Here is a 24,724-nt window from a genome sequence, read left to right on the forward strand (position 1 = left end):
GACTTAGAGTGATTTAGTGATTTGCCTCCCAATTTTAAGCTAGTAATTCAGTGCTAGGGTTCAAATGTACCCAAGTCCTCTAATTTTACCACAAGACCACACTGTTACCCATTCTATTATTTTTCCATTTATCTGAACTTAGGTTATGTTACATGGACTTCCCAAATAGTATTTTCACTGAGATTCCCACAACATATTTCAGTCCAGCCACAGAAGTCTTCCCTAACTCAATTCATACCTGACTTGTTTGATATTTTTCTTTAGATTACAACCAATCTGGATTTCTAGCTTCTATTAACCTACCTTCAGATCATTTCCAATATATTATTTACCAAGCTCTCTCTTCTCCTTTTACCCAAACATATCATCTGATTATACTTGTTCAATTCTCACATTATCTTATGTAATATTTCTCCCCTTTTAGACTAAACAGTATGATAGTATATGTATAGGAATATAAAATTAACCAATCCTTCCTTCAATTTGGATAATCACCCAGGAGAATACATATATATATATGTATATATATATATATATATGTATGTATACTTTTTAAAGATTTATTTATTTGACAGAGAGAGACACAGTGAGAGAGGGAACATAAGCAGGGGGAGTGGGAGAGGGAGAAGCAGGCTTCCCACCGAGCAGTGAGCCTGATGCGGGGCTTGATCCCAGGAGCCTGGGATCATGACCTGAGCCAAAGGCAGATGCTTAACGACTGAGCCACCCAGGCGCCCTCAGGAGAATATATATTTACTAAGCTTCACAAATACTTCCGAGGCCTACATTCTCATTTGAGAATCATTAATAATAATATCTTTCCTTAACCATTTTCCTCATCTTTCTATGTCGATTTTCTTCACTCTCTGCTTTCTTTTTTCATTTTCTGAAATTCATAGCTATGTTTTAGTAGTGTCTTAGCCATTTGCTATTAGAACTTTATTTGAAAACAGTTTTGCAGGGGTGCCTGGGTGTGGCTCAGTTGGTTAAGCATCTGCCTTCGGTTCAGGTCACGGTCCTGAGGTCCTGGGATCGAGCCCCGCATCGGATTCCCTGCTCAGCAGAGAGCCTGCTTCTCCCTCTCCTCCATGCTTGTGCTCTTCCTCTCTCTCTCTCTCCAAATGAATAAATAAAATCTTTTTTTAAAAAAAGAAAAGAAGGGCGCCTGGGTGGCTCAGTTGGTTAAGCGACTGCCTTTGGCTCAGGTCATGATCCTGGAGTCCCTGGATCAAGTCCCGCATCGGGCTCTCTGCTCGGCAGGGAGTCTGCTTCTCCCTCTGACCCTCCCCCCTCTCATGTGCTCTCTCTCATTCTCTCTCTCTCAAATAAATAAATAAAATCTTTAAAAAAAAAAAAGAAAAGAAAACATTTTTGGTTTATCTTTACCTTTGCTACTATAGAAGTTTTATTTCTCCCAGAATAGAAAAAAGGTAAATGTTGGATATTCATTTTATTTCAGATCAAGCATCAAAGTCTCCGACTAAGAAACTATCCTTAAGGAAAGAAATTAGTAATGTAAAAACATTTCAGTTGAAATTAATAGGAAGAATTAGAATGCCAAGCTCAAGTATCAGAGATGTTTGGGAATGTAAAGATAAGTTTAAGAGACAAGAGTCACAACAGGAGGTGCACTGCAGCCAAGTAATAGTCACACATGAAGATGTGCCTACTTTCAATCAGCAAGTGTCTCTTACACTACACACACACACACACACACAGAGATGAAAATGAAGAGAAATAATATGAATGTAAAGAATGTGGGAAGACTTTTAGTCATGGCTCACAACTTACTCAACACCAGAGAACTCATACTGGTGAGAAACCCTCTGAATGTAGAGATTGTGGGAAGGCCTTTAGTTGTAGTTCAGCATTTACTAAACACCAGAAAATACACACTGGTGAGAAGTCTCATAAATGTAAGGAATGTGGGAAATCTTTTAGTTTTGGCTCTGACCTTTTAGGATATCAAAGAATTCATACTGGTGAGAAACCTTATGAATGTAGACAATGTGGGAAGGCTTTTAGTTGGATCTCATACTTTTCTCAACATCAAAGAATTCATACTGGTGAGAAACCTTATGAATGTAAGGAATGTGGGAAGGCTTTTAGAACTAGTTCATACCTTTCCCAACATCAGAAAATTCATATTGGTAAGAAACCATATGAATGTAAGGACTGTGAAAAGCCATTTTGTTGGTGCTCCTTTCTTACCAAACATCAGAGAATTCATACTGGTGAGAAACTCTATGAATGTAAGGAATGTGGGAAGGCTTTTAAATAACTCAAAACTTGTTCTGCATCAGAGAATTCATACTGGTGAAAAACCCTATGAATATAAAGAGTGTGGAAAGGCCTTTACTAGGAGCCCAAGCCTTATTCAACAAAAGAGAATTCATACTGGTGAGAAACCCTATGAATGTAAGGATTGTGGAAAGACCTTTAGTTGTAGCTCACATCTTTCTCAACATCAGAGATTTCACACTGGTAAGAAGCCCTCTGAATGTAAAGAATGTGGGAAGGCCTTTAATTATCGCTCAAACGTCACTGAACATAAGAAAATGCATACAGGTAAGAAACCCTATAGATGCAAGAATTGTGGCAAGGCCTTCACTGGGAGTTCAAGCTTTATTCAACATCAGAGAATTCATAATGCTAATTAACCCAATAAATGGAAGAACTATGTAGAAAATGTTTTCTTGGATCAGAGTTTACACAACTAAAGAAAACTCAAACAGTGGAAACATCCTAAGAACAAAATAAATGTTGTAAAACACAAATAGCTCCAACTTATTTGGCATTAGGAAAATCCAAATTTTAAACTTGTATTATAAATATTAAAAAGTTCATATTTGAGGGTAACCCTGGAAATTTATCTCTTTAAAGTAGTATCTATAATTTTAATTTATAGTCAACATTTGAAACCATTTTAAATTTTACTCTAAAAATATGAGTTCCTAAATTAATCATGTCCCCTCAAATTCTTAGCACCACGTAATTACTGTTTATCTTACATGTTTATATTGCCTCCTGTTGATATGTACATGACCTCTTCTTCATAAGGCTATTACATTCAGGAGCAAGAGATATAACTGGTTTTTCTAAGACAGAGAAGGCAGACATTTAGAAAAAATGAGAAGACGGGAATTTATCCCAAATGAAAGAACAAAATAAGGCCATGGCCAGAGATCTAAATGAAACAGATATAAGTAACATGGAAGGAGTAGTTAAAGCAATGATCATAAGGATACTCACTGGACTTGAGAAAAGAATGGAAGACATCAGTGAGATCCATACCACAGAGATTAAAGAGTTAAAAAAGAATCAATCAGAGATGAAGAGAGCAATATGGGGTGCCTGGGTGGCTCAGTCGGTTAAGCGTCTGCCTTCAGCTCAGGTCATGATCCTAGGTCCTGGGATCAAGTCCCACATTGGGCTCCTTGCTCAGTGGGGAGCCAGCTTCTCCCTCTGCTCGCTGCCTCTGCTGCTTGTGTGCTCTTGCTCTCTCTCTGACAAATAAATAAATAAAATATTTTTTTAAAAAAAGTGAAAAGACAACCCAAAAACTGGGATAAAATCTTTGCAAATTATATGTCCAATAAGGGACTTGTATCTAGACTACATAAAGAACTCTTATAACTCAGGCACATGGGTGGCTCAGTCATTAAGCGTCTGCTTTCGGCTCAGGTCATGATCCCGGGGTCCTGAGATCGAGCCCCACATAGGGCTCCCTGCTCGGTGGGAAGCCTGCTTCTCCCTCTCCCACTCCCCCCTGCTTCCCTCTCTCGCTGTGTCTCTCTCTGTCAAATAAATAAATAAAATCTCCAAAAAGAAAAAAAAAGTGCAATAACTGAGATTAGAAACATGATTAATGCAAAGAACAGCAGGCTGTAAGAAGCAGGGGAAAGAATTAAAGACCCAGAATACAAAGTACTGGAAAGCAATGAAGCTGAACAAAAGAAAGAATTATGCAACATGAGAATATACTTAGGGAACTCAGTGACTCCATCAAATGTAGTAACATTCATATCACAGGAGTCCCAGAAGAAGAATAGAGAAAAGGGGGCAGAAAATTATTTGAGTAAAAAATAGCTGTAAACTTCCCTAATCTGGGGAAGAAAAGAGACATCCAGATCCAGGAGGCACAAAGAACTCCCATCAAAATCAACAAAAGCAGGCCAACACCAAGATATATTGTAATTAAATTTGCAAAATATACTGATAAAGAAAAAATCTTAAAAGCAGCAAGACAAAAGAAGTCCTTAACTTACAAGAGAAAACCCATGAGGCTAGCTGGAGATTTGTCAACAGAAACTTGCAGGCCAGAGGGAGTGGCACAATATATACAAAGTGCTGAATGGGAAAAATCTGCACCCAAGAATGCTCTATACAGCAAGGCTATCATTCAGAATAGGAGGAGAGATGAAGAGTTTCCCAGACGGACAAAAACTGAAGGAGTTCGTGACCACTAACCCAGCACTGCAAGAGATATTAAAGGGGACTCCGAGTGGAAAGGAGAGACCTAAAAGTGACAGTATAAATGTAAGAAATACAAAAGCAGTAAAAATCAATATTTCTGCAAAAAATCAGTCAAGGAACTCACAGAGGATATAAAATATAATAATATATACCTAAAAAAAAATAAATAAAATAATATATACCTAAAACGTGGGGGACAGAGGAGTAAAGAATGGGATCAAACTTGACCGTCAACTTAATATAGACTCCTACATGCAGAAGAGATTATATACAAACCTGATGGTAACCATATATCAAAACTGTAATGAACATGCAAAGAATAAAGAGAAAGAAATCCAAATATATCATTAAAGAAAAGCAGCAAAACATGAAACAGAGAAAGACTAGAAAGGAACAGAGAAAATCTCCAGAAACAATTGACTTAACAGATGATACAATGGCACTAAATTCATATCTATCAATAACCACTCTAAATGTAAATGGACTAAATGCTCCAATCAAAGGACAGAGGGTGTCAGAATGGATAAAAAACCAAGACCCATCCATATGCTGCCTAGAAGAGACTAATTTTATTTTTTTATTTTATTTTTTTAAAGATTTTATTTATTTATTTGACAGAGAGAGACTCAGCGAGAGAGGGAACATAAGCAGGGGGAGTGGGGGAGGGAGAAGCAGACTTCCCGCCAAGCAGGGAGCCCGATGTGGGACTCGATCCCAGGATCCTGGGATCATGACCTGAGCCGAAGGCAGATGCTTAACGACTGAGCCACCCAGGCGCCCCAGAAGAGACTCATTTTAGACCTAAAGACACCTGCATATTGAAAGTGAGGGGATGGAGAAATAATGTATCATGCAAATGGACATCAAAAGAAAACCAGAGTAGCAATACTTATATCAGACAAACTAGATTTTAAATCCAAGACTGTAACAAAAAACAAAGAAGGGCACTACATAATAATAAAGGGGACAATCCAATAAAAAGATATAACAATTGTAAATGGGAACATCAAAAAACAGAACAATAACAAACATAAAGAAACTAATTGATAATAATACAATAATAGTAGAGGACTTTAACACTTCACATACATCAGTCAACTAAACAGAAAATAAACAAAGAAACAATGACTTTGAATGAAACACTGGGCCAGTTGGATTTAACAGATATATTCAGAAAATTCCATCAAAAAAAAGAAGAATACACATTCTTTTCAAGTGCACATGGGACATTCTCCAGAATAAATCACATATTAATGCACAAAACAAGTCTCAACAATTCCACAAAGTTTGAAGACATGCCATACATATTTATTGACTACAATACTATGAAACTAGAAATCAACCACAAGAAAAAATCTGGAAAGAGCACAAATACATGAAGGTTAAATAACATGCTACTAAATAATGAATGGGTCAACCAGGAAACCAAAAAAGAAATTTAAAAAAAAATACATGGAAACAAATGAAAATGAAGTGGTCCAAAATCTTTGGGATGCAGCAAAAGCAGTCCTAAGAGGGAAGTATATAGCAATACAGGCCTACCTTAAGAAGCAAGAAAAATCTCAAATAAACAAACTACCCTTGCAGCTAAAGAAGCTAGAAAAAGAATAACAAGCAAAGCCTAAGGCCAGCAGAAGGAAGGATATACTAAAGATTAGAGCAGAGTAAATGATAGAGAAACAAACAAACAACCAAACAAAACCCACCCCCAAACCCCCAGAACAGAATAGATTAATGAAACCAGGAGCTAGTTCTTTGAAAAAACTAATAAAATTGACAAACCTCTAGCCAGACTTACCAAAAAGAAAAGAAAAAGGACCCAAATAAAATCACAAATGAGAGAGGAGAAATAACAATGAACACCACAGAAATACAAACAACTATAAGAGAACATTATGAAAAATTGCATGCCAACAAACTGGACAATCTAGAGAAAATGGGATAAATTCCAAGAAACATACAAACTACCAAAACTGAAACAGGAAGAAACAGAAAACTTGGACAGACTGATAGCCAGCGAAGAAATTGATTCAGTAATTTAAAAAACTCACAACAAACAAAAGTCCAGGACCAGATGGCTTCAAGGTGAATTCTACTAAACATTTAATGAAAAGTTAATTCCTATTCTCAAACTATTAAAAAAAATAGAAAAGGAAGAAAAACTTCCAAATTTGTTCTATGAGGCCACCATTGCCCTGATACCAAAACCAGATAAAGAAAATCTAATTTGTCTGATATGAGGATTGCTACCGCAGCTTTCTTTTGAGGTCCATTAGTGTGGTAAATGGTTCTCCACCCCCTCACTTTCATTCTGGAGGTGTTTTCAGGTCTAAAATGAGTCTCCTGTAGACAGCATATGGATGGCTCTTGCTTTTTTATCCAATCTGATATCCTGTGTCTTTTGGTTGGAGCACTCAGCCCATTTATGTTCAGAGTAACTATTGAAAGATATGAATTTAGTGCCATTGTATTGCCTGTAAAGTCCCTCTTTCTGTACATTGTCTCTGTTATCTTCTGGTCTATGTTACTCTTGGGATCTCTCTTTGCTTACAGTATCCCCCTTAATATTTCTTGCAGGGCTGGCTTGGTGGTCACATATTCTATCATTTTCTGTCTATCCTGGAAGTTCTTTATCTCTCCTGTTTTGAATGACAGCCTTGCTGGATAAAGTATTCTTGGCTGCGTGTTCTTCTCATTTAGTACCCTGAATATATCTTGCCAGCCCTTTCTGGCCTGCCAGGTCTCTGTGGACAGGTCTGATGTTATTCTTTTTTTTTTTAAGATTTTATTTATTTATTTATTTATTTATTTATTTATTTATTTATTTATTGGCCAGAGAGAGAGCACAAGCAGGGAGAGCAGCAGGCAGAGGGAGAAGCAGGCTCCCGCTGAGCAGGGAGCCCGATGAGGGACTCAATCCCAGGACCCCAGGATCATGGCCTGAGCTGAAGGCAGACGCTTAACCAACTGAGCCACCCAGGCATCCCGAGGTCTGATGTTATTCTGATGTTCCTCCCTCCATACATAAGAAACCTCCTCTCCCTAGCTGCTCTCAGGATAGCTTCTTTGGCTCTAAGATTTGCAAGCTTCACTATTATACATCGGGTGTTGATCTATTTTTTATCGATTTTGGGAGGGGTCCTCTCTGCCTTTTGGACATGGATGTTTTCTTCCCCAGATTAAGGAAGTTCTCAGCCATGATTTGCTCAACTATACCTTCTAGCCCTCTCTCTCCACCCCCTCTGGGATCCCGATAATATGGACATTGGTTCATTTGAAGGCATAATTAAATTCCTGAAGCCTTTCTTCATGGGGTATTAGTTGTCTTTCTTTTCCTCAACTTGCTTCTTTTCCATCATCAGCCTGTCCTCTAGCTCACTTATTCTCTCTTCTGCCTCATTGACCCTAGCTGTTAGAACATCCAATTTAGACTACATCTCATTCATAGCATTTTTAAATTTTAAAAAATTTCTATTATGTTTAGTCACCATACAGTACTTCATTAGTTTTTGATGTAGAGTTCCATGATTCATCATTTATAGCATTTTTAAGTTTGGCCTGATTAGATCTAATATCTGCCCTTAGAGATTCTGTATTGTCATTTATGCTTTTTTCAAGCCTAGCTATTAACTTTATAATTGCTATCCTGAATTCCATCTCTGACATCTTACTTATGCTCATATTGATTAGCTCTGTGGCAGAGAACATTGCCTCTGGTTCTTTTCTTTGTTGTGAGTTCCTCCTTCTAGTCATTCTGCCCAGGAAAGGATGGGTAAGCAAATGAACCGAATCCAAAATATCAACCATGACCCAAGCAAAATACACCCTAGGAAAAAAATCTGAAGCGGGCCGAAGCCACCATAGAAAAGCACACGAAGCCAAAATGCAACAAAACTATACTTTAAAAAAAGGTGGAGGGGGCAGAGATTATACTCTCATAGGGTGGACAAAGCAGGGTTATCCACTTGTTCCTGGTTGACTTTTGGTGTGTTAGATGACACTACATCCCAAAATTGCAAAGAAAGCAAACATATTTATATAAAAATAAAATTGAATAGAGAGAAAAAAGGACTAGAATGAAGTATATATCTTTAAAATGAAGCTGTGAAAAAAAATTAAAAAGTGACTTAAAAACATAAGCTGGTACAATATGAATCTAGTTGAAATGGGGAAAAAAAGTAAAGAAGGAAAAAAAAAATGGAAAATTTTAGACTGAAGGATAAACAAGTCATGAGGAAACACCTGGAGCTCAATATACTGTTTTCCCCAATGCTGGAGTTTTACAGTATCCTGGGATCCATAAGCTTGTCATTCACCTGTCCTTCCAGTCTGTCTTCTGGGGGAGGGGCCTGCTGTGCTGCTTCTCAGGTATCTTTGCCTGGGCAGAGTTGCCCCATCCCTTGTCAGGGGAATGGGCTTATGTAAGCTGGTCCTCTGCGTGGCTTTTGTTCTCTGGCGGCTTTCCCCGCCTCTTCAGAGGGTCAGAGCAAAAATGGCCGTGACTCGATCTCCAGCCCAAAGCCACAACAAACCATCTGATCAAACCTTATCCCTTTCTGTGTGCACCAAGCTCTGCAGACTCCCACGGGTCACGCCCACTGCCATTCTCCCGGGGGGATTCCCAGGGATCCGAGAGTGTCTCTGTACTTTGTGTCTTTGGGACTGTGAACATTTGTGGGCTTGTGCGTGCACCCTGCTCCACTGCTCCCAGGTCATGGCTGGGTACTACCCTACTGTCCTTTCCAGGGCCCCTGCCACCCTGAGAGCTGTTGCCCAGTCGTGGGCACAGCCATTTCGTCCCTTCCAGGGGATGGTAACCGGCCCACTCGTTCCAGTCCTTTTCCAGGTGTTCAGGCAAAGAGTGGTCTCCCTACTGGCTGGCTCGTGGTTTATGGCAACCAGAGCTGAGTCCCTCCTGGGCTCGCTGACCGTAACCTGTTTCCCCGCTCTGCTGCTTGAGCACTCTTATCGGTTCAGGCACCCCCATTCTTTCTGTGTCTCCTGGGATCCTGAGACCACTGTGATCCACCTAGAATTCTGCCTTTTTCATCCCCTGAGCCCTTTTCAGAAAGGGATGTCTCTCACTGCAGCAGATTTCTAAGGGTTCTAATTTTGCAGTCTGGTGTTATATCAATTTCCGGTAGTCAGCTTATTGAGGCTCCCTCCCCCCTCCGTTTATCTTCTGATATTTTCCCTTGGATTCACAACTCCACACCTCCTATCTTACAAAAAGCGGTTGTTTTCTGTTTGTAGATTTCCAGACATATTTTCTTACATCTCACGCTGAATTCGTGGTGTCCAGAATGGTTTGACAGATATCCAGCTAAATTCGAGGGACCAGATGAAAATGACATCCCCTCTCTTCCACCATCTTGCCTCCCTCTTCTAGTAATGGCATATTTTAAAATTTCAATGAAGCAATGAGAAATATAAAATATATTGGGAATTATAAAAAATATATTGGGGTAATGTGCCTGGGTGGCTCAGTTGGTTAAGTGACTGCCTTCGGCTCAGGTCATGATCCTGGAGTCCTGGGATTGAGTCCTGTATTGGACTCCCTGTTTAGCGGGGAGTCTGCTTCTCCCTCTGACCCTCCCCCATCTCGTGCTCTCTCTCTCTCAAATAAATAAATAAAATCTTTAAAAAAATACATTGGGAAATGTTCTCTCTAGGATTTGGAATAATTTGAATTAATAAGGATTATCTGGTCTCTAAATATGTACTAAAATGAGATATGAATCCATCTTTTCATTTTGTCTTTTAAAAATCAACTTTATTGATAAATTTACATACAACAAACTGCATCCGTTTAGTGTTCAATGCACTTGATAGTGTACATCTATGAAACCACCAACACAATAAAAATACAGAACATTTTCATCATTCCCAAAACATTCCTTGTACCCCTCTGATGGTCATCCCTCCCTCTGGCCCCAGCCCCAGGGAACCATCAATCTGATTTGTGTCACTTCACTATTAGTTTGCATTTCCAGAATTTCATATAAATGCAATTATTCAGTATATGATACTCGTTTATGTCTGGCTTCTTTTACTCAAAATGACTTTGAAATTCATCTGTGTTGTTGCACATGTCAGTAGTCATTGCTCTTTATTGCTGAAGAGAATTGCAGTAGTCATTTATGGATAGCCCACATTTTGGATATTTATTCACTTGATGATGGACATGTAGGTTGTTTTCAGTTTGAGGCTATTATGAATAAAACTATCAACAATCATGTACAAATCTGTATAGACATAAGTTTTTGTTACTCTTGGGTTGAATATGGGAGTGGAATGGCTGGGTTGTATGGCACCTGTGTATTTTAACTGTTTAAGAATTTGCGAACTATTTTCCAAAGTGTTTGTGTCATCTCAAATCTCCACTTGCCACGAATGAATTCCAGTTGATCCATATTGTCCAACACTTCTTGCTGCCAATCATTTTAATTTTAGTCATTTTAATGAGTGTGGAGGTATCATTGTGACTTTAATTAGTATTTCTTTGATGACTAATGTTGAAAATTCTTTCTTGTCCTTCTTGGCCATGTCACATCTTTCATGAACAATTTGTTTGAGTTTGTTGCCATTTTTTATTGGATTATTTGCCTTCTTATAATTTGGTTGTGAATTTGCTTATATTTTCAGAATACAAATCTTTTGTCATATATCTATTCCAAATATTCTCTCCCATTCTGTATCTTGCCTTTTCATTTTCTTAGCAGTACCTTTTTAATTTTGAAAAGCCAAATTTATCATTTTTTTCTCTTATACTTCATTATTTATGTCCTATTTAAGCAATCTCTTCCTGTAGTTCTGGTACATTTTAAATGGTTGCTCTGTAATGATATTTACAACTTATTTTATGGTTATCAACTTTTTTCTTTCCTTTTCAATTTTGGTCAATTATGTCTTGCCAGGTAATCATTCATTTACTCTAAGTAGTATTCTCTTTTGACCTGATTAATTGATCCAATATCACTTGTGGTTCTTACTCATTACAAATCTTATGTAAATTTTCTATCTCTCTACTTAAGTTTATGTGGCGTTATCTACTGGGGTTTTAAAATATTTTTCTATTTTAAAAGAGAAAAGATGGATTACTTCACAGAGAAAGACAAATACCATATGATTTCACTCATATGTGGAATTTAAGAAACAAAACAAATGAACATAGGGGAAGGGAAAAAAAAAGAAGCAAACGATAAGAGACTGAACTATAGAGAACAAACTGAGGGTTGATGGAGGGAGGTGGGCAGAGGATGGGCTAAATGGGTGATGGGTATTAAGGAGGGAGCTTGTTCTGTTGAGCACTGGGTGTAATATATAAGTGAATTACTAAATTTATTCCTGAAACCAGTATTACATTATGTTAACTAACTAGAGTTTAAATTAAAAAAGATGGATTACTTTATACATCTTGATGCCTGAATAAATTTAGCATGCTTTCAGATACAAGAGAAACCTAGAATAGAATGGTTTATGCAAAACCTATTTCTATCACCTAGCAAGTCTGGAGGTAACTTGCTACTAGTGTTGACTAAATACTGTCATGACCAGTGTTTGATTCTTTCCCGTACAGTTGAGAGAAGGTTGCCACTGTGCCAGGCATCATGTGCAAGGTAGAAGAAAGGTAAATTGATGGCACAGTTAAATCTATCCCTTTTCTTAGGAAAGCAAAGGTTTTCCCAGAATACATCTACCAGTGTTTTGCTTTTCCTGGCCTAAGTCAATTACCTGGCCACTAGCATCTTCAAAAGATGCTAACGAAATAGTGAAGGAGAAGCACTGGAATTGGTCTGCAAACCAACAGTGTCTACAATTGTAAAAGTGGCTATCCATGCCCAAGAAAAAAATCACTTTACCAAAAGATATACAACATACACCAAAAAAGACACTTAAAAAAATCTTAAAATATGTGAAGGTTAACTAAGACTAGAAATTCAAAAACTGAATGAAGAGACAGACATATTTAAACATGTAAAAAAAATAAAATCATGTGAACGGGAAAAGATACACAAAGTCAAGAGTCAAGCAATAGTTTTCTTAAAGGAGTTATTACCTTTAACATACAAAAAACTGTTACAAATTGACAACAATCCAAAATGAAAGGTAAATAAATGGTTTATAAAGACAACTTACAGAATAGCAAATTAAATGGCCAAAAAACATTTAAAGAGGTATATTAATATTTAAAGTAAGTTATCACTTTGAAATCAGAAAACTTTTTAGTACAGGGGAAGGGTGGCCTTATTTACTAATGTTGGAAATATGAAATGTTAGTCTTATTCTACAGATATCTGGCAATTTCTATTAAAATAAGAAAAGACAATTCAATCAATCCATCAGTCTCACTGCTAGAACTAGGTTACAGAAAGGAAGAAAAAAAAGCTTCAGTAGGTAAGGACATGGTTATGACTGTCTATTAGCCCATTATGTTATCCTACCTCTTGAGGGTGGTTATGGATCCTTTTTCCTAATGACAAAAATGTGACTAAACAGTGGCAGAGTAGGCTGAACAAATTATGACCTGTCTAGACCATGGACTCTTTTCAGCTAGTTAAAAGTTATTATTGAGTGCAAAATATGCAAAACTGTGTATGTAATATAATCCCATCTTAAGACAATGAAAACACACTCGTGTGTGCACAGATATTAATGTGTCTGTATGACAGAGTAAAAAAACTATGAAGCTGACTACCATTGCTTATCTAGAGACAGACTGTTCGTGTGGCTGGAGTTGATATGAGAATGGAAAAAGTGCAAAATTCAGGAGATAAAATGTAAGTCACACTTACACAGTTACATGTATGTTTCAATGTATTTTTTTAATTAAAAGAAAGGCTGTTGTCTTGTGGGGACACTTCTGTCAATGAGTTGGCATTGTTCTCCACTGAGTGGTAACTCCTTTCCTGGGTATCCTTTCCTACCTCTATCCGGTCCTCAGAGGGGAGGCAAAAAGCCTTTTCAGCCTGTGCCTTTCATCTGGTGATTGTCCTTCTCTACTACTACAGCAGTGCCATGTTCACGTGTGTATGGCCCATGTCTTCTAATTCACTGGGGAAAGACCAGCTGGTCTCCATCCTGTACAGCGTCACTCCCATGCTAAACCTCGTCATCTGCACTTTGAGGAATAAGGACATCATAAAGACCTTGAAAGTGATAGAAGAAAAGGAAGAAATTTCATTTCCACTGAATTGTAATATTCATTTTCTATGATGATAAATAACAGAAAATTAGCTGTCTGATACAATCCAGTTGCTTCTTGCCAACATTGCTAATCTCTAAGAATTAAAAGGTAATTTCAACGGTAAAACAAATTGAGCAAAATGTTAACAGATGAATTTGGTTGAAGGGTCACTATATATTTTTTGTACCCTTCCTATTCTTGAACACTTCTATCTGTTCTATATGTTTGAAACCATTCCTAAATAAAAAGTTTAAGAAGTTAAGAAAAAAAGTCACTTATTGGGCTGGCCTAATGGTTCCCACTGGTTTGAGACATGCACATGAAATTTAACCAATAAACAAAATGAAATCTGTTTCTTGTAAAATCTGATTCTATGGGGAGCACTTCTTCTAGTTTCCTTCCAGTATGAATTTTATAGCATTTTAAGAAAATGATGTATTCTCATAACACTTACTCTCCTCCATTGTTTATGATGTCTGGTAAGATGTAACTTGTGGACAAAGACTTTTTGACATAAAACAACTCTGTAGTATGAGTAATTTATAATTGGTTCAAACTAAGAGAAGTCTTTCTCATTTTCAGGAAATACCGCACTCATGCACAAATACTGAAAACTGATTTCTGAATGAAGCTATTTCCACACAAAGTGCATTTATTTTGTCTACTTGCAGCAGAAATTTTATAACTTCCATGTGGGTTCTCCAGTCATTGCTTTTATAGGGTTCTCTCTCCAAAATGGGCTTCTGGGGAAAAATGAGCTTCTAACCTGTTATTTCTCTCATATGTGAATTTGCTGATGTTCAGAAAGTTAACTTTTCATGGGGTGCCTAGGTAGCTCAGTCATTAAGCGTCTGCCTTTGGCTTAGGTCATGATCCCAGGGTCCTGGGATCGAGCCCCACATTGGGCTCCCTGCCCTGCAGGAAGCCTGCTTCTCCCTCTCCCACTCCCTCTGCTTCTGTTCCCTCTCTCGGTCAGATGAATAAATAAAATCATTTAAAAAAAACCCGAAAGTTAACTTTTCAGTTTCAGGATGATTTTCTAGTTATTGTATTCATAAGGTTTCTCTCCAGCATGAATTCTCTGCTATGTGATGATATAATGATTTGTAAATGAAGCCCTACTCACATTTAATAAGACAGAAAACTACTCTCTCCTATGAATTATCTGATATACGATTAAATGTTGGTTTGAGTGAAAGTTTTCTTACATTTTCTGAATTCATAGAATGAGATTTAAAAATGTTTTTTAATTAATTTAAAGTACATTTTTAATTTAAAAACTTAGATTGTAAAATTGCTTTTAGAAAGTTTTGCTGTGGGGTGCCTGGGTGGCTCAGTTGTTAAGCATCTGCCTTCAGCTCAGGTCAGGATCCTAGAGTCCTGGGATCGAGCCCCGCATTGGGCTCCCTGCTCAGCAGGAAGCCTGCTTCTCCCTCTCCCACTCCCCCTGCTTGTGTTCCTGCTTTCGCTGTCAAATAAATAAAAAAATCTTTAAAAAAAAAAAAAGGAGTTTTGCTGTAAATACAAAGGAACTGTATTATAGGAGTGGCATAAAAAGATACGTCTAATTCACACTACTCCCCCTGGTAAGGTCCTTACTGCACATGCCTTCAATCAATATCGACCTTAGAGTTCCAACTAAGTAAGATTCAACTCTCCCATTTCACCCATAACTGTCCATCATCCATTCCCCAATCAATTCCCAGTGCCCCTTCAAATACGTGGAGGCCCACAAAAGGAAGTCTTCCTTTGTCCTAGATGTTACTACCCTGTTGACAAAAGGTAATGCATCTTCTTTTTTTTAGCTTAGTAATGCAGAATTGTACTTTTTAAAATGTGCCTGGGGAAGTGCCTAGGTGGCTCAGTTGGTTAAGCATCTGCCTTCAGCTCAGGTCATGATCCCAGGGACCTGGGATGGAGCCTGCTCAGTGGGGAGTCTGCTTCTCCCTCTCCCTCTGCCCCTCCCCCTGCTCGTGCACTCTCTGTCTCTGTCTCTCTCTCAAAATAAATAAATAAAATATTTAAAAAAATAAAATGTAAATAAAATGTGCCTGGGAATAAAAAGGTTGAGAATCACTATCTCAGTAATCCTTCTAAATTAATCTTTGAAATCCTTATTTTCAAACCCCTGCACTCTTAGACCAGTCTTCATTAACTTCACTTCTATTTATTATCCAAAGGACAAAAAACACTATTAAAAAAGAAACATGAGTCTCTTAGTCAATCCTCTTTTGTTAAAGTTTGGCAGCTACCATAATAAAATTTGACACCACCAAAGGTAATTTTCTCTTATGTATCAAAGTTTACAAGATCTTTAACAAAACAGTAAGTGCCTTAACTTTTAGCAACAAAAAAATGAGAATAGTGTCACAAATCAGAGCATTTTCATTTTTTAGTTTGAAAAGTTTTGGTAATTAAAAAAATATATATTTCTGAACTCCACAGTCCTTAGAGAGGAACAGCTCTCAGTGCATTGAATTTGCTAATGACAGAGTAGGTTGTACAGACCAGTACTTTCTTTGAGAACTAAAAAGTCGAAGAAAATATTAAATATATTTAATTCTGTGATGGCACTGGAAAGCTACCAAGAAGTGAGAAACTACATGAATAAGATTAGAGATAAGACATAACCTCTGGAATTTGGGGCTATTTATTAAAAAGAGGTGTTTGCTAATTTTTAAAGCAAATGCTGGCCAAGAAAGGTTAAGACAGTTTTTGACAAATTTATGGGACCTACTGGTACAAATACTAGAATTAAGTTCCTTCCCAGGATGAGGCACCTGGCAATCTCCCCAAGTCTACGTCTCTAGGGTATCCCCTAGAAATACGAGTGAAAATGCCAGCCAAGCCTTTATGGGGACTGGAGCCCAGTTTTACATACTCTCATTACATGACTGGATGAAGACAAACAAGGGTGTTCATGCTCTCGCCTAGTCACCTGTTAGAGTCAAAGGCAAATCTCCTCTGGAAGAAAGTATCATCCAAACCATCTCAGTATCTCTACAATTTTTAATATATAGTGTCTGATAGTTGATTTAAAATCATCAGGTAGGGGCGCCTGGGTGGCTCAGTCATTAAGTGTCTGCCTTCGGCTCAGGTCATGATCCCAGGGTCCTGGGATCGAGCCCCGTATCAGGCTCCCTGCTCAGCCAGGAGCCTGCTTCTCCCTCTTCCACTCCCCCTGCTTGTGTTCCCTCTCTAGCTGTCTCTCATTCTGTGTCAAATAAATAAATCTTAAAAAAAAAAAAATTAAAAAATCATCAGGTATAGGAGAAGACAATCATCACTAAAATCTGAAAGAACCAATGGAAAAAGGTTAACGGGATGTAAATAATGGGGTTATTTCTAGACAAAGCAAAGGAAGATTATGAAGCAGAAGCATACTTTGCATAGATAATAGCAAGAAATTTCACAAAATGTGAGAAAAGAAAAACCCCACTAAGCTACAGATTTAAAAAACACTACAAACCCCAAATACATAGAAAATCACACCTAGGCATATCACTGTGCAATTGTTGGCAGCCTAAGACAAGACATGAATTTTGAAGGAACTAGAGAAAAGGGAAAAAAGCACATTACCTTCAAAGGTAATTACACTGAAAGCTTATTTTCCAACAAAACAGTGAAACACAAACCTTAACAAAATATATTCAAAATATATCTTTCAAAAATGAAGGTAAAATAAAGAAATTTTCCAAGAAACAAAAACAAAATTTGTCACTAGCAAGCACACACTAAAAGAAATGCTAAAGAGTCTTCTTCAGCCAGGATAAAAATGATTCTAGAGTGAAACTTAAAAGAAGGAATAAAAAACGGTAAGTGTGAGGATAAATCTAGATGAATATTGACTCTGAGACACTAAAGACTGACCACTTACAAAATCCAAATGCATAACATTAATACCATGTAAGTCAATAGGGAAATAAAGGAGCTACTTTTGTAGCTTCTCACCTTGTCCAGAGTGGTGTGGATACTAATTTAAATCAGCCTTCAATAAGTGAAGTGTACATACAGTATTAACATCTGATGTAGTAAATTTTAAGGCAAAAAAAGCATCAGTAGCAATAAAAATGGACATTTCATAATGATTAAATTTCAATTAACCAGGAAGAGTATAACAATTCTAAATTTGAATGTATGAATGTATGTAAAAACAAAGACTCAAAATATATAAAACACAAAAAAGTTGATCTAAAGGAGAGACAAATTCACAAATATTCTGGATGATAAAACACTTCTTTTAGAATCTGATGGAATAAGTCTGGGAGAATAGAAAAGGTTTGAAAACACAGTAAGATTAATTTGTACAAAATGTACTCCTGGGGCGCCTGGGTGGCTCAGTCGTTAAGCATCTGCCTTCGGCTCAGGTCATGATCCCAGGGCCCTGAGATCGAGCCCCACATCGGGCTCCCTGCTCGGCGGGAAGCCTGCTTCTCCCTCACCCACTCCCCCTGCTTGTGTTCCCTCTCTCGCAGTCTCTCTCTCTGTGTCAAATAAGTAAAATCTTAAAAAAAAAAAGATTAATTTGTAGAGATTGGGAGGAGAAAGGAAGAGTACTCTTCCAATGTGCAACTCTGTTTTTTAAGAAGACAAACTCAAATGCAAACAGTAGTGTCCAGTGGTAACCTAGCATGTAGCATGTAATGACTATGCAGAGAATGTATTAACAAAATTGGAAGAAAGGAATTCTAGGTTTTGAAATCCATTTTCTTAATTGTTCCCCTTTCCCAAACAGAAATCAATAAAAAATACAGATTTCTGTGGATGAGGCTAAGAGTTCAAAGTGCTCACCTCTATATCTGTGACCTGAGACTAAGTCCTTTGGTTTCAGGGCCAGTTCTAAGGTGATAGTAAGTAGTCTGCAAGGCTGCTGCTTACCTCACTGGTCACTTTAGGTATGGATACAAGCTGGGAAAACTTTATGCATCCCAGGTGTGAGTTATCTGGGCCATGGCAGGGAATTAATAAAAAAGGAACATATTGGTTAACTAAAGAGGCCTGTGAATATTCAAGTAAGCCTGTGGATCTGATTTGCCAATCTCAAAATCAAATAAAAAAATGTTTATCCAAATTTCCACATACTGATACTGTAAACAATAAATGACTTCCTGAAGGAAAAAAAAAAAGAATTCTTTCTTTGTGTCTTTAATAATGTCAATTTTCACAAAAACTTTTGGCTTTTCTTCATTATAGACCTGAACTGTCCATACTTTTGCTTTCATTTCAGCATCCTTAAACAATTAAAAATTTTCTTAGCACTCTACTCATTAAGAAATTCCTTTGGTCAATATCAAATACAGCCCTGAATTTATAAAGCTGCTTATCCATAACATGAAACAAGATTGCCAAGTTCTCTCCTTGCATATTTACTATTATTTGCAGGGGACTGACAATCCCAGTATCTGTCCAGTAGTTAAGCATGGCCATCACACTTTCTTCAAAGTGTCTCCCCCACACATAAAACGATATCAGCTCTGTGATCCAGACATTCATACTTCTGACCAGACGTAAGGTGGCTTTGATTACCTCCTGCTTCTTAGTCAAGCTGTATCCTCTCACTACTTTGTATCCCCACACCACGATTGTGGCACTGAGCACTCTACTTCCCCAGAATCTGATTTCTGATGTATACTGAGCTGTGGTCTCCAGTTTAAGACTTTCCTAAAGTCACTGCCTTTATAGGGTTTCTGTTTAGCATGAATTTTCTGGTGTTTAATAAGATTTGATCTGATGGTGAAGGCTTTTCCACACTCAGCACATATAAATGGTTTCTCTCCTGTGTGAATTCGATGATGTTCATGGAGTTGTGACTTCTTAATGAAGGCCTTCCCACAGTCACTGCATTCATAGGGTTTCTCTCCAGTATGAATTCTCCGATGCCGATTTAAATGTGATTTCTGGATGAAGGACTTCCCACATTCTGTACAAATATAGGGTTTCTCTCCTGTATGAATTCTCTGATGCATAATTAGTGTTGATTTTCTTGCAAAGGCTTTCCCACATTCACTGCACTCATAGTGTCTCTCTCCAGTATGAGATTGCTGATGTATATGGAGGCCTGACTTTCGAGTGAAGGCTTTTCCACAGTCACTACATTTATAGGGTTTCTCCCCAGTATGAATTTTCTGGTGTGTAAAGAGATTTGATCTGTCAGTGAAGGCCTTTCCACACTCAGCACATCTATAGGGTTTCTCTCCTGTGTGAATTTGCTGATGTACATGGAGTTGTGACTTCTTTGTGAAGGATTTCCCACAATCACTGCATTCATAAGGTTTCTCTCCAGTATGAATTCTCTCATGGGAAATAAAATGTGATTTGTGGAAGAAGGCCTTCCCACATTCAGTACAAACATAGGGTTTTTCTCCTCTATGAATTCTCTGATGCATACTTAGTGTTGACTTTTGGATGAAGGCTTTCCCACACTCACTGCATTCATAATGTCGCTCTCCAGTATGGCATTTCTGATGTATCCTGAGCCGTGACTTCCAGGTGAATGATTTTCCACAATCACTGCATTTATAGGGTTTCTCTCCAGTATGAATTTTTTGGTGTTTAATGAGATTTGACCTGTCAGTAAAGGCCTTTGCACATTCGGCACATATATAAGGTCTCTCTCCAGTATGAATTTTCTGGTGTATAATGAGATTTGTCTTGTGAGTGAAGACCTTCCCACATTCTGTACATATAAAGGGATTCTCTCCTGTGTGAATTCGCTGATGCACGTGGAGTTGTGACTTCTTTATAAAGGACTTTCCACAGTCACTGCATTCGTAAGGTTTCTCTCCAGTATGAATTCTCTCATGTGTAATAAAATGTGACTTCCGGATAAAGGCTTTCCCACATTCGGTACATACATAGGGTTTTTCTCCTGTATGAATTTTCTGATGCATACTTAGAGTTGATTTCCTTGTGAAGGCTTTTCCACATTCAGTACATTCAAAGTGTTTCTCTCCAGTATGGATTTTTTTATGTACATTGAGGTTTGATTTCTGAGAGACATTTTTCCCACATTCACTATATTCATAGGGTTTTTCTCCAATATGAATTCCTTGGCATCTGAACAGATCTGACTTCTGGATAAAAGCTTTTCCATATTCATTGCATTTACAGTGATTCTCCTCAGTGTGAGTTTTCTCATGATTTGACTTGAGGGACAAGTCCTTCTCATATTCAGTGTGTGTACAGGGTTTCCCTCCTACAAAAGCCTTCTGAGGTACAGCAAGTTGGGGCTTCTGAGTGAAGACTATCTCACATTTGCTGCATTCATGCTGTTTCTCTTCAGCACAAATACTTTGATGTGCAAAGAGGTGTGGCTTCTGGGTGAAAATTTTTACATAATCAGAAAATAAATTGAGATTCTCCTCAGTATGAATTTTTTGATGTTGAATGAGAGCTTGCTTATGACTCAGAAGTTTCTTACACTGGTTATATTCACAAGCATTCGTTTCTGTATGAGAATTCACATGAGTGAAAATATTACCATATCCAATAATCTTATCAGGATTTCCTCTTGCATTGTTTCTATAATCACATAAGCTTACAATAGGCTTCAAACTCCTTCCAAATGATTCATAGTTCTGGAGTCTTTTTCTTGCAGGAACAAGGTATGTGTTTACATGAGCAATTTTCCCACTGTCCTTATATTCACAGTCTCTCTCATTCAATAGTGCTCCCTTGTTGATAAAGGTAACTTGTGTTACACCTGTGTTCTGGTTTTCCTCACATCTCCCTCTCTGTTTATCATCTTGCCACAAATCTTCTAAAATGGAATATGGGTCATCTCCTGTAAAGAGATTAATTCTCTCAAACTGGTTTGAAACTTCTTCAGACATTCCTTGCTGTGAAGTTTCAAAACCAATATCCCCATCTAAAAAAGAAGGAAAAAATAAAACACACAAAGAACAGTTAAGAGAACATAGAAGGGATAATACATACAGTTGATTTAGGGTGAATAGAGAGAACTGAGAGGCTTTATATAAATATAACAAATATGTATAAAAATATATATGAATAGTAATAGATGTATATATAATGTATAGCAATAAAACAAATACTTGTCTTCCATTTACTAAATAATAAGCAGTAACATTTAGATGTGCCAGGCATTATTCTAAGTTCTATAACTAACTCATTTAATCATCACAACCCACTGCTCTTGGTATCAGTATTGTCTCTATTTTACAGATGAGGAAATTCAGCCACAGAAGAGTCAGGTATTTGGGATGCCTGGGTGGCTCAGTTGTTAAGCATCTGCCTTCGGCTCAGGTCATGATCCCAGGGTCCTGGAATCGAGCCCCGCATCGGGCTCCCTGCTCAGCGGGAAGCCTGCTTCTCCCTCTCCCACTCCCCCTGCTTGTGTTCCCTCTCTCACTGTCTCTCTCTCTGTCAAATAAATAAATAAAACCTCAAAAAAAAAAAAAAAAAAGAAGAGTAAGGTATTTGCCCAAACCAAATGTTTGTTAATTGGAGAAGAGGAGATTCAAAGTGAAGCCACATCAGCTCTACGCGTGTAGCAGAACTACCTAGTAAGCTGTCAGAGGAACAAAGTGACAAACTGTGTGGCTTAAAAGAAGTATTTGAGTCTATATCCTTGTTATCCTTATTATTCTTGTTAATCCTTCATCCACTAATCTACTTTCTCTTTCCCTATTAATCACTCTGCCCTAAATACCAATGTATTTATGTAGAGTAAAACTATTTTTTTTTAAGATTTATTTATTTGAGAGAGAGAGAAAGAGAGAGCACACACGTGAGCAGGGGTGGAGGGAGGAACAGAAGGGGAGGGAGAGGGACAAGCAGACTCCATGCTGAGCACAGAGCCTGAAGCGGGACTCAATTTCATGATGCCAGATCATGACCTGAGCTGAAATCAAGAGTCAGACGCTTAACCAACTGAACCACCCAGGTGCCCCTAGAGTAAAACTACTGTAGCTTCTGACTTAGCCAAGTGGCAAAAAATGTCTATGATTCAATTCTTTATTCTGGTTTGGGGTGCAGAGATATATGCACTCAACAGGAGGCATATAACAGGAGAAAGGAGCAGCTGTCTGAAGCAGGGCCTGAGAGCCTTCCATCAGAACTTCTCCTCTCCTTTCAGCAGTATGAAGCTGGTAGCCAAGTTCACGGCTGCCCCCAAACAAGCCTCATTTATGGTGAGGTGAAGCCAAGTAATTCAGTTCTTACCAGTCAAATGGGAGTAAAAATTATGTTGTGTGACAAAGCCCATGTCTTAAGAATGTAGGCATGTCTCCACAACCCTCTTCTCTTTCCATTGACTGTATTCCAGACTAGTGGCATCCAGCTCTGTGGCTGGTAATGCCCTAGGCACAGGTCGGAAAACTATGGCCCTCAGACTAAATCCAGGCCTCCACCCAAAAGCTAGAAATGGATTTTACATTTTTGAATGGTCAGGAAAAAAAAAAAAAATCAGAAGAATAATTACATGACACATGAAAAACATATGAGATTCAAATTTCTGTGTGCATAAAGTTTTTACTGGAACAGAGATACACTCATTCATTGATGTAGTACCTCTAGCTCCTTGGGGCTAAAACAGCAAAATTGAGTAGTAATGACAGCAATCATATGGCTCACAAAGCCTAAAATAATGACTTCTGGGCCTTTACAGAAAATGTTTGCCAACCTCTGCTCTCGGGGATGGCCGTGCAATGACTTGGGAACTGTCATGTGATGCAGGGTCAATGTTTATGTTCTCTGAGTCACTGTTTCTTGGGTTCTCTTAGTGACAGGAGCTTGCTTTCCCCAATACACCATTCTTGCCCAGAATAAGATCATTAATATTCCAAATTCTGGAAGAGCACATAAAACATAGTAGATTCTCAGTAAATATTTACATAAAAATAGATACTATTACCTTATTCTACTAGAATTCTTGAATATAGACACAGTCTAACCTAATATCCATTTCATTTTGCCTCCAGGGCCTTGTCATGCTCGCAGACATATTTTTTTTACTCACACACATTAACAGCTTCTATTAATCCTGAGAACATCTAATACTGGATTCCTAAACATGGATTTTGACATTTTGCAATCTTTCACTTTCTTTAGCTTACAAACCCATTGTTACATCTGACAACATTTATATTACTACCAACAGTGTTCAGTGTAAAAATCTGCTCCTGTGCTAAAAAGTTTATTTATATGCAATTCCTGTCACCACTGACTCAACTGCTCATTCAGTAAAATACAGGGTCATAATTTCAGGCCAATAAAATGTGTATATGCAAGCTATCTTTCCACTAGTCACTAAAGTCTCTTTTACTACTAAATCCACACATATACAGTTGACCCTTGAACAACACAGGTTTGCACTGCATGTGTCCACTTATATGTGGATTTTTTTCAATAAACACAGTATAGTACTGTAAATTTATTTTCTGTATGATTTTCTTAATGACGTTTTCTTTTCTCTAGCTTAGTCATAAGAATATTGCATGTAATGTATCTAACATACAAAATATGTGTTAAATGACTGCTTATGTTCTCGATAAGGCTTCTGGTCAACAGCAGGCTGTTAGTAGTTAGGTTTTGGGATAGTCAAAGTTATATGTGGATTCATGATTGCATGAGGGGTTGGCGCCCCAGACCCCCACATTGTCCATGGGTCAACTATATTCTTTTCCCCACTCAGCTTTTTTTTCTGATCCTCTGTACCTTTCAAAATTCATTGTTCTTTCACAGATCATCTAGGGGTCTCTCTTTTCTTTAACTTAAAATAACAACAAAGACCAGATATTCTGAGTCACTCATATTCAATTGGCACAGATGTGCACCGTAAACAATGCTTAATGCACAAAGACTAACATTTTAAACATTTCATGCAGTTCTTTTCCCTTTCCAATTACAATTATTGGCCCTTTGAGTTGCTCCTAGCAGAAAAAAATTTTTTAATCCCTCTGAAAGAGAAAAATAACCTCTGCCTATCACATAAACTCAAGAATTTAATTTTGCTAAATATTCTCTACAGAAACATTAATTAAAAAAACAGGGGCAGAAGACTCAGTTATCACATAATTTAATGTAGTTTTGACTGAGTTT

General features: G+C 37.7%; 1 protein-coding gene and 1 pseudogene across 3 annotated transcripts in view; one reads left to right on the forward strand and one right to left on the reverse strand.

Annotated features, from left to right (window-relative positions):
- The first annotated feature begins 563 nt into the window (after positions 1-563).
- On the forward strand, positions 564-4,628 carry LOC102743945 (uncharacterized; annotated as a pseudogene).
- Positions 4,629-10,221: 5,593 nt separating this feature from the next.
- The window catches only part of ZNF484 (zinc finger protein 484), a 38,027-nt gene continuing 23,524 nt past the window's right edge, over positions 10,222-24,724 (reverse strand). For 2 of the 3 annotated variants that reach the window (XM_081802682.1, XM_081802681.1), the window contains one exon: positions 10,222-21,530. In XM_081802682.1, the coding sequence (XP_081658808.1) occupies positions 19,222-21,530 (2,309 nt within the window). In that variant the 3' untranslated portion in view covers positions 10,222-19,221. The remainder of the gene's footprint in view (positions 21,531-24,724) is intronic. The other variant, XM_081802683.1, reaches the window with a different exon arrangement.

The sequence above is a fragment of the Leptonychotes weddellii genome, chromosome 14, assembly GCF_054177405.1.
Source record: "Leptonychotes weddellii isolate Sample4059 chromosome 14, ASM5417740v2, whole genome shotgun sequence".
Classification (NCBI taxonomy): domain Eukaryota; kingdom Metazoa; phylum Chordata; class Mammalia; order Carnivora; family Phocidae; genus Leptonychotes; species Leptonychotes weddellii.